This window comes from Seriola lalandi, unplaced genomic scaffold (genome assembly GCF_002814215.2).
Source record: "Seriola lalandi dorsalis isolate HSWRI2012SDOR001 ecotype SW California unplaced genomic scaffold, Sedor1 jcf7180002054972, whole genome shotgun sequence".
Classification (NCBI taxonomy): domain Eukaryota; kingdom Metazoa; phylum Chordata; class Actinopteri; order Carangiformes; family Carangidae; genus Seriola; species Seriola lalandi.
The window spans coordinates 4,428,148-4,445,798 of record NW_019525660.1 but is presented as its reverse complement, the minus strand read 5'-3'; the positions used below and the strand labels follow the sequence as shown (position 1 = coordinate 4,445,798).

At 40.1% G+C, this 17,651-nt stretch overlaps 1 protein-coding gene across 1 annotated transcript in view; it reads left to right on the top strand.

Moving 5' to 3' along the window:
• enox2 (ecto-NOX disulfide-thiol exchanger 2) overlaps positions 1-10,764 on the top strand; it is a 119,351-nt gene extending 108,587 nt beyond the window's left edge. Inside the window, exons 12-15 of the mRNA XM_023398144.2 lie at positions 3,240-3,296; positions 4,129-4,225; positions 6,116-6,201; positions 10,579-10,764. Coding sequence (XP_023253912.1) covers positions 3,240-3,296; positions 4,129-4,225; positions 6,116-6,201; positions 10,579-10,710 — 372 coding nt within the window. The 3' untranslated portion in view covers positions 10,711-10,764. The remainder of the gene's footprint in view (positions 1-3,239; positions 3,297-4,128; positions 4,226-6,115; positions 6,202-10,578) is intronic.
• Positions 10,765-17,651: the final 6,887 nt, after the last annotated feature.

Below are 17,651 nucleotides of genomic sequence, written 5' to 3'. Positions count from 1 at the left end.
CTTTATGCATTTCCACTGTAAGTGGTGTGGGACAAAAATTAAAGGTTCTTATTTTTTCAAATGCATCTTAAAAGATGCTCACATGCCCATACAGCATGTGCACTGAAGCAGCTTGCTGTAATTATACACTCTGTTCATACTGGCCATTAAAAGTCCCTTCCTAACATGTCTCCGAGGTAAAAGATGGCAGACAAAATCATATTCTGTGAAAAATACATTGTAATGTTCATCTGAAGTTAATATGAGGCTTTAATTGTGAGTTAGTGAGTAGCTTCTGAAGTTACAGTCTTTTAACATAAAATTCCTCTTTGTATTTCTGCAACTTTCTGCTCTAGTGGGAATTCATCCTCCTGTGCAAATTATACAAACATATCAAATACCTACAGTACCAGATCTATAGAAATGAGTCTAAAAACATCTTTAAATGTCTAGAGCACACACTTTAACTCACTACAATACATACTTATTCAAATCCAAAAAGTCTTTAACCATCCATTTTACTGAAACAATTAAACTAAATGCAGTTTAATAAGAATTTGTGCTCCTCTACCAGAAAGGATGTTTCTCTGTCCTGTTATTGTGTCCAGTCCTCTGAACTGCATTTTCTCACTGCAGCCACGTTAAAAAAAACAAAAAAACAAATGATATCCATTCATTTCCTAACTAGAAACATATTGAGCATGGTTGACCGCAGTAAAATTGCTTCCTTATTTGTCTGCAGCTGAGAATATACTTGACATCGACCACCAGCAACCGAGTCACGTTCTCTCATTCCTGAACATTTTGTCCTCTGGGCCACATCAGCACTGGCATCCCACAGATCAGTCATTTTGTTTGAATTGACCAAGAGGCAGGTCTAAGAGATCTGTGTACACACTCACTATGTACACAGAGTAATAGTGTGATCACTAGATAGGGAGATATTACCTGCAGAAGACATTGCACTAATGTAAACCACTGGTGCGGTCTCAGCTGTTCTAGCCCACAGCATCAGTTAGAGCCACTCCTACATTATTCAGCCATCCCAACATCACATCTGTTATTTGATTGAATGCGTTGCTTACACTGACTTATGTTTTTCCCAACAAAGCTCCATCTACTATTGATTAGTGGCATGCTGTATTATTACAAGAGTACACTAAGTACAGTGCACCACAATCTACAACCTTATTAAGCAGTTTCAAGTTTCAAGGGTCATTTTTCTCTGTTAGGCATGTCATGTTTACTAATGTTTCAGGTGTTGTCCCATATTCCAAGTAATAAAGTGCTAATGTTCCTTCTGGTTCGGTATAATGAGAGGAAGGGCTGTCATTAAAATCAGCCTTGGGTTCAATCGCCTATTAAATTGGATAATAATACAAACAAGAGTCTCTCAATTCACGTTGGGAGCTGCTCCATGTGTTGTCTTTTTGCTCTGAGTTGTACGAGACGACTGCAGCTCTCATATAATGCATAGGTGAATTTGTAATTCGCTAACTTCTAATTTGAGACTTCTTCATGCCATCAGTTCTCCTTCACTGCTCTAATCACTGTCCCTGCTGTCACCAAGCTGTCACCACACATTACTGGATCGACACCAGTGCAGCTTATTATGATCACAACAAACGCCTTTATATTCTTCTTTTTTTCATGTATATTTTAGTGCTGCCACTAACAATTATTTTCATTTTTGAGTGATCTGTTGATTATTTCTCTAATTAAAGGGGTACTCTAATGACTTAGAATTGCATATCTGTAAAGTGGGAGGGCCGTGCAAGACACATACACACACACACACACACACACACACAAGAAGGTTAAACTTGGTGCAGCCGAGATATCCCGACTTTTAGTTCCTGGTAAAAGTCAAGCTTGAAAAATTGCTTTTTATTTTACTCTTCCTGCCTGGTTAATGTCCGTGTCTTTTAAACTCCACACCCAGTAGAGGTTTAAACCCAAACTGAGATAACCCTGATGACATCACCAGGGTTATTTCCTCATACTGTAGAAAGCATCCTTCGGAGCAGCAGAGGATTATATTTCCTCATACTGTAGAAAGCATCCTTCGGAGCAGCAGAGGATTATATAACAGTCCGTCTCCCCCCCCCCCAAGAGTGTTATCCCCATGTTTAACCTCACTGAATAGAGGCTTTTCACCTCGTCTTTGATTGTGGCCATTCAGAACAACTATAAATACTTCTGCCTTCAGACAGTCAGACAACAACTTTTTACACACCATTTATATCAAGCATACGAGGAATGTCACTTTTTATTCACAATTCAGACTTTCTTTATAATGTGGGAAAAAATGAAATATTCAAACTGAAATGACCTTTTTGAATTCAAAATTTTCGAGTTCTTAAGCACAAGACCAACTGAAGTAGGTTTTCTGTTTGGTCCAGCAGGGGGTGTTCTTAAAATTCATTATCAGCTTGCTGCCTTACTGACCTATTAGTAAACGAAGCTAATAAAAATAATCGTGACTCTGAAGCGGCTGAGAAGCAGTGTGCGAAAGTCTTCTGGGTTTCACACCTTCAATGGCAAAGCTGCCAACAAAGATATGGCTGTTACTGAATTCAGACAAATTACATGTTAGTTTTAATTTGTTTTTACTTGGCTTTTTGAAAAAGTGTCAGCCCTAGAACATAGAAAATGGTGAATAGTGAATAGATGTTCATGTGTAAAACTGTTAGAATACCCCTTTAGTTGGCTTAAATGAATGGAAAAACCTGACATATTAGTGGAGCAAAAGGATGAAAATGCCCCTATCCATAAGGCAGGAGGGGTCACAGAATGGTTTGAGTATTAAAATGATGTGAATTATGATCTTCACAGTCACCAGATCTCAACCCTGTTGAACACCTATGGGAGATTTTAGACCGACATGTTAGATAGCGGTCTCCACCACCATCATCAAAACACCAGATGAGGGAATATCTTTTAGAAGAATGCTGCAGAGTCTAGAGACTTGTAGAGTCAATACCCAGGAGCACTGAAGTGGTTTTGCATGTTACAAATGTAATAGCTGACTGTTTGTGCCAATTTTGACTTTGAAGACTTAATTATATCTATATGGATTTCAGTGTCTTATTTGTTCAAATTCAGCACATTTCTGGACATGATTCCAAAAATCAACATTGCTTGTATTTGTCTGTTTTTGCACACTATGCTGTGCACAACCAAGCTTTCCCGTATGTCTACATTAGCACTTAGCTTGTCTCTCATTGGCTTATCCCTGATATGTTTCTAAATTCCCACAGCTGGAGATGTCGAAGCAGAATGACAGAGGCAATGAGGAGAGCGCTAATCAAACTAGTGTAAGTGGAAAAATGTTGAGCCCTCCTGACTCCTCTCCAGATACTGTTTGTGTCCTCATTCTCTCGTCTTCTTTTTCTTCTTCCTCCTCTGACTTTCCTCTCTAACCTCTTCCAGTGACATGACAGATCATTACAGTCTAATCCAGTTCCCTTGCAACTGCATTTGTCATTGAATAAATCACCCAGACACAACTGGGCTAGGAAATAAAGGAGTCATAAAGTCAAAATGGCTTGCACATGTGCATATGCCAACACACCCACACACTGACACACACTCGCTGGGTGTTATGGATAGATTAAAAACAGAAAAAGGCCACTAGGCATCCCACACCATAAGTGGAAATAGTAGAGACAATACAATGTAGGACAACAAACAGACAAAAACTCTTCTGTCATTCCCCCGACTTTTTTCTGCCTCCTGTCAGAGATCAGAAACAAACAGCTTGATCATTTGCCTTCCAAGTCTCTTCCCCTCTCTCTCTATTTGTTCTTCTTATACTTGTCTCTTTTTATGTTTGTGTGTGTGTGTGTGTGTGTGTGTGTGTGTGTGTGTGATATGCATTTCAATCCTCTCAGAATTACAGCTGCTGTCTGAATATTCTCCCTCGCCTCATTATCCTCATCCTCATTGTCTCTCTGTATTTATGTGTTGGTGGTGAAACTTTCTGATGTGTTCACTCCACTTATTTGTGTTTGATTGTCTTTTTTTAATGTGTGCCAATAAGCTTAAATTTAAGCTTGTTTACTTCACGTCAGCCACAGTCAAACCGTGGCTGGTAGAAGACTCATTTAAGGTAACAGAGTGTGTATGTGTGTGTTTGTGGGTGTGTAGGAAGCAACAGTGGTGTCCTGCAGTCAGGAGAAGGAAGGTCCAACAGAGAAGAATCCACCGAGTCCCATCCACTCTGAGAGGGAAGCTCTTCTAGTTGGTATGCTGTCACCATTCTCGACTCTTAAACTTTGGGACATTTTGGGAATATGCAGCACAAAAGCACATTATGAAGCTGAAAATGAAAAACAAAACAAACAAATTGAAATTATAAACGCCTTTTTCATCAGTGTGTATCAAACGAATGGCGTTGTACGACCAGCCATCTGACCACATCTAAAGGCAATAATCCTTAGATGCATTCGACTGCCTCACTCATCTTTCGCTTTTTTGTATCTCTGTAGTCACAGTGCAGTTTGCAGGACAAGCTGGGAAAACCCTGGGCACACACTTCCACTCTTCCCTCAGTAATTCATCGAGTTGCTCTTGTACAAAAAGTGACAGAGGTAGTTGAAGATTGCTTGAAAGGCTGCTTTCAAACAGCTGTACACCTGAGCAATGTCTACATAAAGTAGGAATTATTATATCATAGTCTGTTGCAGAAAATTGCTGGACATGGTCCTCAAACACCTCATCTACATACAGAGGTCTTATGGTAGGTCCTGCATTACTGCCTTGTTTATCTGGACCTTTATTATTTCAGGTTATATTGTGATTACATGGTGCATATTCCTAAAGAAATTTGTGCTGTACCTTTTTATAATTTACAATTAGTGCTAGGGGTCAGGAAGTATTCCAGTACAGGGTTGGGCTTCTGGAGTTGCAGGCACTGTTCTTAATGGGTATCTGAAGGGGACAAGATAATACACGATTCACAGAATGGTGGGAAAAGGGGGTCAGTTAAGTTTTACCCAAGGGGGTCCTGCAGGTTACCGTGGCCAAACATCTTTGTGATTTTCTTTAGATACAGCACAAATCAAAATTTGGACATAGCAAAATGCATAAAACAACATAAAGAAGACACAAAAAGAGATGAAAAGATGCAGATTTTGCTTTAGGGAAATCTCATCTGTTACCGTTGAGAATGAGCTACAAATTTGCGTGACACTGTAAAGCATAAGCTTGAGATTCCCATCAAATTCAAAAAAATCTTATTATCCCAATTTGTAAGACTTTGTAAGGACCAAATGTGGTATAAAATAAGAGGAACAGTTGGAGTGGTTTCTGTTAAATTCTGGAATTGTTTAATGGTCATCATTAAAACATTTAATGATAATGAATCTGAGCATTCGTGTGAGCTCTGCCACTCAAACACACCGACAATCTCCACACACATGGAGTGAGAACATGGTGATTCAGCAAACGTCTGTACTGTCAGCTGGAGAACATGTTCATTGGTTCTTTAAGACGAATAAACACAGACAGCAAAAATTGCTCCAGTGGGTAAATTCATGCAAATAAATCAACATGAAATTCTACTTGGCGCTGTATCTGAATGCACCATTAGACTCCCAGTCAGACTCTCATTCATGGTCAGTGGAGCAGCTTCAGGCAAGCACATCGTTTGTGTTCAAATATCGACTGACCCCCTGCAGGTGGCAAAAATGAAGTCTCAGGGTAGTATTTTTCCTCTTAAAGGACTCCAGTGATTGTGGTATTCTTGCTTTAGTGTTTGAGTCTGTGGAAAGCTTGTGATTTTAACACTGTGTGTTTGTTTCAACTGTTGGTCCCTGGATGCTCCATAGGTGGTAAGGAAGCAGAGGTGGAGGATTATCTCTCTCCTGGTCCTATCTGTGAGCTGATAGCAGATGGTTTGTTTGAGCTGGGGGAGAGTATGGCTTTGATGAGAGACAACGGCATCAAAGCCGTCATTAAACACTCCCTCTAATCTGGAGCCGCAATATACAAGAGGCTATTAACAGTACTGGGACTCTGGGAGAAGCCACTCGAAGCTTGTGTTACACTCAGTCAGAGGAGAGGAGAAGGAGTCAGATAAACTGGTATTGTGTCTCTGTGTTAACATCTTTGCATGACTTTTTTTCTACTTCAGGGATCATATCAACGTTCCTGCACGTTCACCCATTTGGAGCGAGCATCGAGTACATCTGTTCCTACCTGCAGCGTTTGGACACCAAGGTAACAGACTCCCATGAATCAAAACTTCCACAGTGAAGTATATTAGCCAAGCTGGCCTTCAGCATCACTCTAGATTACATGCACCCACACAGACACAGTGTCAGTCCCTCCCTACAGAGCTGACATATGGGCTTGTTGTATGCCAGTGTCCTGCTGTGCAGTTGAGACACAGCCCCTCAGTGCAAGCGGTGCACCTTAATGCTTTTCCAGGCCTTTCCATACAAATACATTCATTTTGCAGAAGAGCTCTTTAGGTGAAGCCGATGCACTTACACAGAATAGTTCAACATTTTGTAAAGTGGTATCGATCTTCTCATCTAACTCAAGCAAGAAGGTAAAAAGGAGTGCAGTTTACAACGAAACTGAGTATACCCCTGTGCAACATCACAAAACTGTACCATCATACAACAGTGTAGGGTATTTGGCCTCCAAAGTACGACCTCAATGCAACAAAATTGATTACACATATGATATCCAGTTATGGCTAACTGCATCATATAAAATAACCTGAACACAACAGCTTCCTAAATCTTGACCTATGTTGTGTCTAATACAGCAAGGCTTCACATGGTAAGGAACTGTCTGAACTAATTAGAAACCAGATTATGAGACTCCATAACCAATAACAGAAAAATGACACCACGCACAATTTGCTATTTATACAACCTTGCACTGAAACTCGGCACAAGAATTATCTGTAGAAATTCGTGTTTCGTTGCTCACAAAATGGCAAATAACTGCAAGATTTAACTTTTGACAAAGAACATGAAAAGAATTATTGGCAGCACAGTCTTGTCTCAGTTACAGTTTTTGGTCAAATGAAACCAGCGTGTTTAGTGTGGCCTGGCCAGGAGGTGGGATGTGCTGATATGGGGCTGCATGAGTGCAAAAGTTGTAGGGGACATGACATTTTTAGATGACACTATGAATACAAGTTTGTATACCCAAATACTGAATGAAAAGATAACTTCCAGTCTCGAGAAGCTTGGCTGGGGAGTTTTTATAGAAGAAAAAAGGGAAAACTATGACCTGGTCGAGTATGTACCTCAACTTGAATCCAATAGAAAACCACTGGATTATTCTAAAGCTGAAGGTAGAGCAACAAAACCCTCCAGCAAAGAGCAGTTGAAATACAACCTAAACATAACCTGCAATCAGCTGTAGGTAATTAATGTTAATTCTGTAACAGCTGAAATGAGATTGGCTGTTCTCTGATTCATGTGCTCTCTGCAGATTGTTTGTGAATGGAAAGACACATCACTCTGTAACACCATTGTACAACCACAGGTAAACTGTGTTTTTGTACTTCAATAAGAACCAAATTATTCTTTGTCGACAGAGGATTCTTTTTCAGTACTAGATTTGAATTTGATAAACCCGGTTCCTAGACCTAAGAACAGCAGAGGAAATATTTACATAGAAAAATACATAGAACAAACATAGTCACACAAACAACACACTCAAACAGCATCGGGAGCAATTATACATCTCTTATGTACATCTGGTAGAAGTACAATCCAAAATCCCTCAAAAACCTGTTCTGATGAAAGTTTAACTTTGGAGACAGTTTCTCACACTTTTCTGGCCTGAAATGTCACAGCTATTTGTCTAGCCATATCTGGCTAGTTGTGTGATTTCCCCTGATAATGGAACATATTAAAACTAGATCCTTCATCCTGACACTTGAAGCCAAACACCACCCTCAATCCTCAGACACCCTTAGTTTCCACTCTGTCTGGCAAAGCACAGCTATTTTATCCCCATCTTTCTGAGGAGGCATTTTAGGCGTATTATCGCTCTTCACTGCCACTTACATGAGGCTTTCAAAATGCCAACTTTCAATGTCACCTCCAAAAGGTAACACTAAGATTAATGGCCTTTTCTGCTATCCGCCTCTGACAAGAAGACATTCAGGAAAAATGGCAGATGTCTCTGCTCCCTTTACACTGGCAGTCACTGACCAAACAGAAGACACGTTAAAAATCTGGGATGCATCCCTCAGACTTCAGGCTCTTCTAACTTACTCATTATTTGCAAAAACTTTGTCTCTACGTCCACGAAGTTGCCCCAAGAAATGAGTGTTCTCTGTAACAACTCTTTGAATATGCTCATCACTACCCTGACTCATTCTCACACATGCAAAGAATAGAGTGTGACTGTCCTCTCTCATCCTTTTGGGTTTTTCTGTCTAGTGTGTGTGTGTGTGTGTGTGTGTGTGTGTGTGTGTGTGTGTGTGTGTGTGTGTGTGTGTGTGTGTTTTTGAGCGCACGCCCACACTTGTCTGTCTGTGTGCGTGTGAGTGTGCCTCTGTTGTTCCCACACCAACTCTCCACTACACACATCAAGCAGCCAACAGAGTTTTGTCAATATCATTGGCTAGACTCCCCAACAACAAGCCCAATCCACTGCTTATCTAGTGGCTCCAAACACGGCTCCATTGTGTATAATGATAATGAATATCTCCTTGATGGACCTTAATGCGTCCTGACACCGGCACAGGGCCTGAACAATCTGGTTATTAATGCAAGACACTGTGGGTTGTCTACAGCAGCTCATACGCTGCATTTTGGCTCTGTCTCCTCAGGATTTCAATTGACTGATGATCCTTAGCCCACCGAGTGGTGTGAGCCAGATTATGCTTAGTCAGGCAGCTGCTATGCTGTCGCTATAAATTTACTTACACTATGATTGTGCGATTGCAGCGGAGGTGTGATTGGAGCGAGTCAGTGCGAGTAGAGAGGGGGTGAGGAATATGTAAAAATAATAAAAATTGGTTGTATGAGCCAGAGCCAAAGTTAACTCAGTGGGTGACCCAGTCAAGAGAGAAAAGTTGATAAATAAATAAATAAAAAAGGACAGTATACAGTATGTGTGTGTATATATGTATGCTGTTAGGCTGATGATGATGAACGAAGATCCAACTGAGAACAAAACATGTCTATTTAGATGAATAGATGGTTTTCAGTGTGCAGGATTTTCTCTTTTCACTTGGCACAGACACTCATTTTTACCACACAGACATCCACACACCTTTGAAGTTGAAATGCTTCACACTTTATCAGTCGTGATCTAACAGAAGGCAAGTCATGCCCAGTGAGGTAATCCCAAAACAGGAAAAGTTGCAAAGGTGACATGTTAGAGTTAGATACGACTACATTGTGCAGAGCCGTTGTAAAGGACAACCAGTCAACAGCTTATTTTCTGTGAGGCCATTGATTGTGAGGGCACACAGTCACAGACAGTTCCCAGTAGCTGGAGATCAGACCGTCAGAGATTCATCCGTGACAGTCTGATTTTACCCAATGTCCAGTGTTTGTTTAGGGGACTAATATTTATATTAAAAATGCTTTACAGTATTAACACAAATAACTGTTCAAGGAAAACTAATATAAATACAATAGTAAGTTCAAGGTTCCAAAACCGATTAAGGGAAAGAGAATTTAAATTAAATGAAACTATACATCGGCAGCAAGTGACCAGAACAGACTCTGGTGCATTTACCTGGTTAATATGGGTCGTTTGGGCTGGTAAGAGTCGATTCAACTCTGGTGCAGACTAAACAACCAGACAGCGATTGTTGAAAAGAGGTTCTCTGGTGAAGTTTGTTTGCGTTCTGAAAGCAAACGAACCAACCGCAGGATTTTGTGATAGTAGATATGTGATTTTAGAATGAAATTCAAAAGCTAAACTACTAATAAATCCATCTGCTGATCGGAACTGTTACAGGAAGTGATCTTATAAGTGATCTGTGTAAGGGATGTATGTATTTATGACGTGTCAATGATTTGGTAACCATGGTGACACATGTGCGTGACAGCACATGAGTGCAGGACTCTGCCGAGATCAGTCAGACAATCAGACGTAGTTAAAGCAGCAGTCTGGTGTGTGTATATCCTGTGTACTTTCACAGTTCATTAAGTCCATTAAAAAGACACAGCGGTCCCACAATAATACGCTCAGTATATTGCTGTACAAGATGTCTCTTTTTCATCCTTTATCTACCTATTTCTCATTATTCATAACATGATGAATTTACAGTCTACTAGTCAGTAATTTCTCTGTGAGCTCTTTGTGCCACCAGAGAACATCAATATAGAAGTTACTCTGATTTGATTTCCCCGCATGGGTCCTGATGATGCTGGATAACATCACCAAAGCAGTTCAGTCAGTCTCAGTTTTATGTCTGATGTTTAGACTCTTGGTTCATTTAAAAAAGTCAGTGTGAACACAAACTGGACCAGAACTAAATCATTGGATCAAATGAACGTAAGAAAAAAAAAAAAAAGGGCTCAAAATGATTTTGGATTTATGAGTGTGTGCAGACAAATCAGTTTTAATTGTGGACCTTTTCCTTGCTGATTCTGTGTGTGTCTACAGATCAACCCTGGTGAGGTGGAGGCTCTTCTGTCTCGGCTGCCCTGCACCTTCAGACAGGAGCTGACTGGGGTCGGAGCCAGTCTGGAAAAACGCTGGAACTTCTGCGGCTTCCAGGGCATCAAGAGCACATAGACTCTGCTGGTGACACTTTTGGGAAGTGGAAGAGACGACAGGCAGACGAGAAAACACAGAGACACTGAAGAGATGTGAAGGAAACAGTATAAAGCCCATAAATATCAAAGTCTGTGGACTGTACCTGACTGTACAAGGGCACAGAAGACTGAGCACAGATCTCAGATCAGGAAGGGATGTTACGTGAGCATTTCAGGGACTCAGTGTAGGTGGCAGGGACATAAAAAAGCAGCATTTCCATGGTTACAGGAATGTTGACAACCATGGTGACGAAGTCTTCATGAGGTTAAACTGTCAGTTTCTCAGTGCAAATCATTTTTTAGACATAGCGACTCACTGGGAGGTACAGAAACTCACCACCGCCAGTCACTGGATTATTATGTAGTCATCACCCACATGGGCAGGGCATTGTACATTCTGAGCCTGCGGTTGGCTCTGTATGGTGTCAGTGTGGGCCAGGACTACAGGGCTAACCAAGGAGGTTTATCAGGGTCTAACTGAACACTTCAAACCTCTGAACCCTCTCTCTCTTCTCTTTTTGCTGTTCCTGGTTTGTAACATAGATCAAAAATGGATATATTTCTTCATTTTCTGTAAAGGCTGTTAACAGTTGCATAGAATCATTTGTTGTAATACACTGTAAATGCTTGGATGATATTTTTGATTATAAAAAGATGTTTGAGTATATAAAAAATGTTTGAGTTTATTTTTGCATATATGATGCTCAGGGAGTCTGGTAGTAAAACATGTGTATATGTGTGATAGAGATTCTGCCAACCTGTACTATTAGTCCTGAAGAGATGCACACCAACACACCTACACAAGACAAATGGTCTCCTTCTAAGTTTGTGCCTATTCTTGCTTCAAGGGCATTGTTTTTTCTGATGTCTATCCTTTTGTTCTTACTGTAGCTGCACTCAAGGCTGATTTTAGAACCATACGTAAGGGCATTTGTGTCTCTGAAAAGCCAATTAAGCCTGGCTCTCTGCCTGGCTAAAGGCATAGCACAGCCACATCACACTTAACTGGGAAACACACCTAGGGGATCATGTTAATGATGTATAATTGGTGAGGCAGTTGCGGGGGGGGGGGCATGGTACATAAACAAAATGTTTGTGTGTGTGTTTGTGTACTACTTGCCTGGATCCATATATTAAGTGGTTATACAACACTCTACAGAGGGAAGTTTTCTTCTCCACCTTCGCCAGATAGAGAGCTCTTGCCGCCAGGACTGGAGGTTCCTCCCAAAAGCCCAGTCAAGCGTTCTTAATGCGCCTCCACTGGGCTGTTTGGCGGCGCGCTCTCTTCCCCTGTTGCTCTGGGAAACAAAGGTTTATTATTACACATGATTTGCTCTCATTGGCCTTCTCCGTCTCCTCCAGGCATTGCATTTGAAAAATTAGCGTTCATGCACTTCGGCATACTAGTCCTTTTACCTGAATTAATAATGGGGAATGAGTATGTTTTGCCTACAAGATCCTACAAGGCCTTTCTTCCGTATGCATCTATTCATTGTTAACTGCAATGGTTTGAATGGGAAGAAGGTTTCATAGATGAAATGTGAATTGTGGGAGTGGAGTTGTTTGCATGTTAAATACAGTACATAACCTCTAACCCACTTAGTTCGTAGGCTCTTGTCAAGCATGATTAGAAAAGAGTGAATGTTGCTGCTGTAATTCGTTGCATTATTTTTTATATGCAGCAATAGAGCAAAGATTAGTCCCTCTCTTCTAAGACATGTTACGGCATTTTGTTGATGATGATGGTTCTTATACTCTATACATTTCAGCTTCTGCTTGCTTGATGGTGCACTTGGGATTGTGAGAGATGCTGCCTGTGCAGAGTTGTGCATCACTACACTTCTTCTCCACGCTGTGAGACTTGATCTCAGCACAACATCCCTGATGGCAAACCCTAGCACACCTCACACCAGCCTCTCGTTTCTCACTCGTTAGGTTTCTCTCTTGCTCTCCCTGACACAAACAAAACACTAATATACTGCATTCCTCTCCTTCAGAAGCTGCTATCTGTCTAGCATTTCCTCCCAACTGAGTTGCTATTCCTACGCACTGATAGACTGAAGGCATTCGCAATTTCTCTTTCACAGCTGTTTGTGTGTGTGTGAGTGAGTGTGCGCACACAAACATGCTTGTGATGCTTCAGGTTCTCGGGCATTACACAAGGAGGTAAACACAGACTAATTAAATCCACCAGCAGTCCCTGGTGAATGTCAGTCTCTATTCACTGTTGTCTTCTCATCGCTGTGACACAGCAAGGAGCCTCCTCATTAATTCAATTCAAGGTGTACGCAAGCAAACGGTGTTCAAGGGTGTGATTTACCTCACCAGCAGTGACAGAGATGTAGGACAACTCCCAACTTGTGAAGTCTCTGTGAGAGATGTTTGAACATGTCCTTGGGCATCTGCTGATCTGAATACTGAGCCTGAATGTTAATTCAAGGGCATTAGTGTCATTCTTGAGGGATTTCTTTGAATGATTATCTAAATCCATTTATGCATACTCACATCACGTCTAAGATAGATATAATTGCATGCATGGAGATAACCAGGTTGTTTGGGGTGAAATCATGATGCTCAAAATACCTTTAATTACCTTTTCTTCTCATGTTGTTTCCTGGAGGCATCTTCATCTACTTAATTATGATTACAGCCTCCCTTGAGTGAGCAGGTGAGATGATTCTGTTTATGTATACAACACATGTGGTCGAAAATAAGATAAACAAATCACCTCTGATAGTGGATTAGAAGAACGCAGAGGGGTGTCACTTCTTTGCATGTCCACAACAGGTCTGCAGCTGACAAGACCGGCATATCACACAGCAGTGTGCTGCTGTTTTAGCTGTCACAAGATAAATCACTACATATCTAAATCTTATCCAGATGTATCACTGGATAAAGCTCCAACAGCCTGTTGACAGGAGGCCGTGAGTCAACAGCTCCTCCTATTGAGCACAACAGCAGCTACACCTCACACTATCATTCTTCAGCCAGTGGGCCAGCACCGGGGGTGATTTGCATTGACAGCGGGTGTATGGCCACAGCACCGGGGGCCATGTTCATGCAGATTTCTGTCTCAATAAAAGCTGCATGGTCCCTCGTTAATTTATGTATGCATAAAAGCTCCTAAAATTGACTTTATTTCCAGGGTGCCAGTGCTGCAGCGCAGCTCCTGAAACACTTGCCTGCAGGCACTTGGAATGACATCTTAGAACCCAAAACTATGGAATATTAGAGCTAGAACTAAAGAGATTTCTATTTCTTTGAGGATTATTAGTTTGGCAGGTAGCAAATCATGTTTTGTACAATGTTTTTTGTTTACTGCGTTTCGGTATTCTTGGAGAATTGCATGCACTTTTAGCCTGAATGAATGGCAAGTGTTGGAATAATTGCTTTACACTGTGGTCTCTGGGGTGTCTGGGCACAGGATATTAAGCTGCAGATTTCAGTGGAGTATGACACACAATGCATCTCATTGTTCCTACCCAATCTCTCTTTCTCTGTCTCTCTCCTTGCTTCCCTCTCCTTTACATAGATCATCATACAAAGAAGGAAAGAGTTGAAAGCACAGCAGTGAATGCCCATAAGGTATTTGCACCCCCTAAGCTAGTTCTACCACATCAAATACGCAGACCCTAAAGTTGAGAGGAAGGCTATGGAGAGGAAATGGTAGAAGAGAAGTCTCTCTCTGCACGTGTAAAATATATTCATGGCATTCTTCCAAAAAATCGTTTCCATTTAATACTGTTCACTGGTAAGAAAATGTCTTGACCACAGATCCTCCTGCGGTTGGGTCCAGCAGTGGTATTTCTGGCCCATTAGATGGTGAAAGCAGTGGGGCCTAATCAGTGTGTTTGATCTGAAATGCCAGCACCAAGCGGCTCATGCCAGGTTAGATGGGATTGTGAAACTCTCTCCTAATGAGCGATGGCCACTCTTCATGCTGTTATTAATCGAGTGACCTTAGACAAAGATGAAATGCTTTGCACTAACAGCAATTATCTGCACAGTGGAAACTTTTGTAAAAAAAAAGTTTATTTTTAGACATGAGTGAGTTTGTTGGCATGAATTCTTTGACATGTTCTCTGGCGTAGAATCTTTTGATTTAAAGTATTTATTACGTTTGGCATCAAAGCTGGCAAAGCAACCCCATGTGGTGTTTTCTGTTAAGTGACTGTAGGATTTTCAATAAGTTCTTGTTGAACTGCAAACACCCAAAGGCCTACAGGGATGCCGAGCACCTTAGGAGGTTGGCAGTGGTGTATGTGAGTACCCCTTGCTTGAGCCTTAAGGGACAGCACACTCATGCTGACCAAACTAAGTTTGTGTCCATGAAATAAATATGGGAGATAACAGAACTGGGCTATATACAGAAAATCCCCTATCATGGTTAGTCAGTTTTATGTTGCAATATTGATATTTATGATGGCGTAGTACATTTTCTAATAACTGAAAAGTGTTAAAATAAACAGTCTATACAGCTGAAAAGGTCAAATTAGTCTAAATGATTATTTACCTGAAGCCAGAATAGAAAAAGAAGATCTGACAATGGCTTGGTGACGAAGACTGCACTCTTTCTGGAGTTGCATCTTCAACTTAGGCTGGATGGAGGAGAATATCTGATGAGCTCACTGGACCTGGACCTTGAATCACGCTGAGGGGTTTGATCCGATGAACACAGGAGGTGGAGGGGAGCAGGTGAAGCTTGTCAACACAGCACTGAAATGACAGCTGAAAGCAGCTTAGAAAGGAATAGTTTTAGTCCTGACAGCCACACAATGACTGGTTACCAGATATCACACTGATACACATTGGTTGACGTACACAGCCACAATCAGCTGATTGAAATAAATGAATTGACAGTGTTGGAAATATGCATAAGCATAAGTATGGAATTTGAACATTGGCTTGTTTATTTCATACTACTAAAACCATTGTGCTTTCCAGTTGTGTTAAACATCTTGACAGTAAACAAATTACTTATCTAATATCTTCTTCAGTCAGGAACTGCTGGTTAACTACTGCATGAACAACCTCTTAGCTATTTCCTATACAGTAGGTTACCTATTGTATAACGTTTAGATATGTGTCACTTTGATGAAAGTATTGATTAATCTAAAAAGATTTGAGAGGATGTTTACAAATTCACATATTATGTTTCACTACAATTTATAAATAGGAGTGGACACACTGCGGCTACAATAAACCAGTATGTCAGGAATTCTAAAAGAAATTTACCACAATTAATTGCAACTATAGATTTTAATCATTTTAGGTAGCAAGGTCAACTACATTCACTTGTCAGTTTATTAGCTTCACTGAGCTAAAAATAATGCAGTCTAATACAGCAGTCCTGCAATACTTCCTGTTTTATTAAGGTTATAATGTTAAGTTATTATTGAAGTTGTTATAAAGTTGTTAGTTGAACTGTATATTTATTTTGGAAGATGTATTTGTGCTGCTGTTGAACTACATGGAGGCGTTTCTGTTAATTAGCCTACCATCTTTGGTATAAATGGGTGGGCAAATTAATAGAAACATCTGTCAGCATAACACAACACAGTTCAACAGTACCAGAAACTGCAGCCTCCAAAGTGATCATACCCAGTTGAATTGTTACCTTGCCATAACAATTACAGTAAAAACTGAGCATTATAATCTTCATGTAGGAGGATTATTGCAGGATTAATGTATAAGACTGCATTCGTTTTTTAGCTAGGTAATAAATTGGCACCTGAGTCTATAGGCCTCAAGCTTGTTAGTTGCATTTTAAAGCCAGAGTGCACAGATAGGTATGTTATTTTTATTGTTTATCATTGAAAGTACATAGATTCAACTTATCTGTAAACATATCGCTATTTATTATCAATTGCTTTATAGTTAAAATATTAAGATGTTATAGGAATGATTCATTACCTGCAATATACAAATCAGTTCTTTCTGTAAAGATTAGTTGTTAGTAAATATTTACACCCACTAACTAGACTTGTAGCTAACTGTAGCTAATTGAACTAACAAAACTAGCTAACGTTACCTTACATACTTACATACATGACCCGTTTGGAGAGAACAGTAAAATGAATAACATTAATATGGACTACGGACATACATCTCACCTGAAACTTAAATGAAACGAAAAAACCTCATACTACTAATATTACTTGCTAGTAGTTACGCATAACTTAAGAAGGACTTTGTTAGTGATGCAGTATCCGTTACCATGGTGACCTACTTCATTTAAAAAGGTATAACCTTCATTGTGTGAAATTCGAGTTAACCAAACCGCAAAGAAAGCAGCCAGTGCTGGACATGTAAGTAGGCAATTATTTGCTCACACGTTTGACATGGTCAAGATTATTATTATAATGGTGCCTTCAAGTTAAGTCAGTGTGTTTATGAGCAACAAAGACCCAATGATGGTATTAACAACTTGGTACGTAGAAAATTTCTTAAAGTTTGACTTATACTTAAAAACACCGGTATGATGTTACAGTGTACTATCTTTTCAATTAATAAAATATAGCACGAATGTGGTACAGACGTTCATGATTAACATACGACATGTAATGGCAAAGTTATCATCTAGCTAACTTGAAATAGCTTTAAAGGCGTTACATTTTCATTTTATTGTCTATTTTGTCCTTGGTTCTAGCACAACATTAACTAAAATGCAGGGAACACAAAATCTTTTACTATTAAAAAAACATAGCAGCAATGTCATGATTTAAACCATTTCAATGCCAGTCAGATTCTGTAATGGACTTCCACCTGTTGGAGATACACCCTATAACTTATCATATCAGTAATACCATTTTGAATCAAATGTTCAGATTAAAATCGTCTTTTGATGCAGTCTGAATTATTCTGTGGCCTGTGGCTCTGGTCATATTAATGATCATTTATTATAATTGCTAATGATAATTT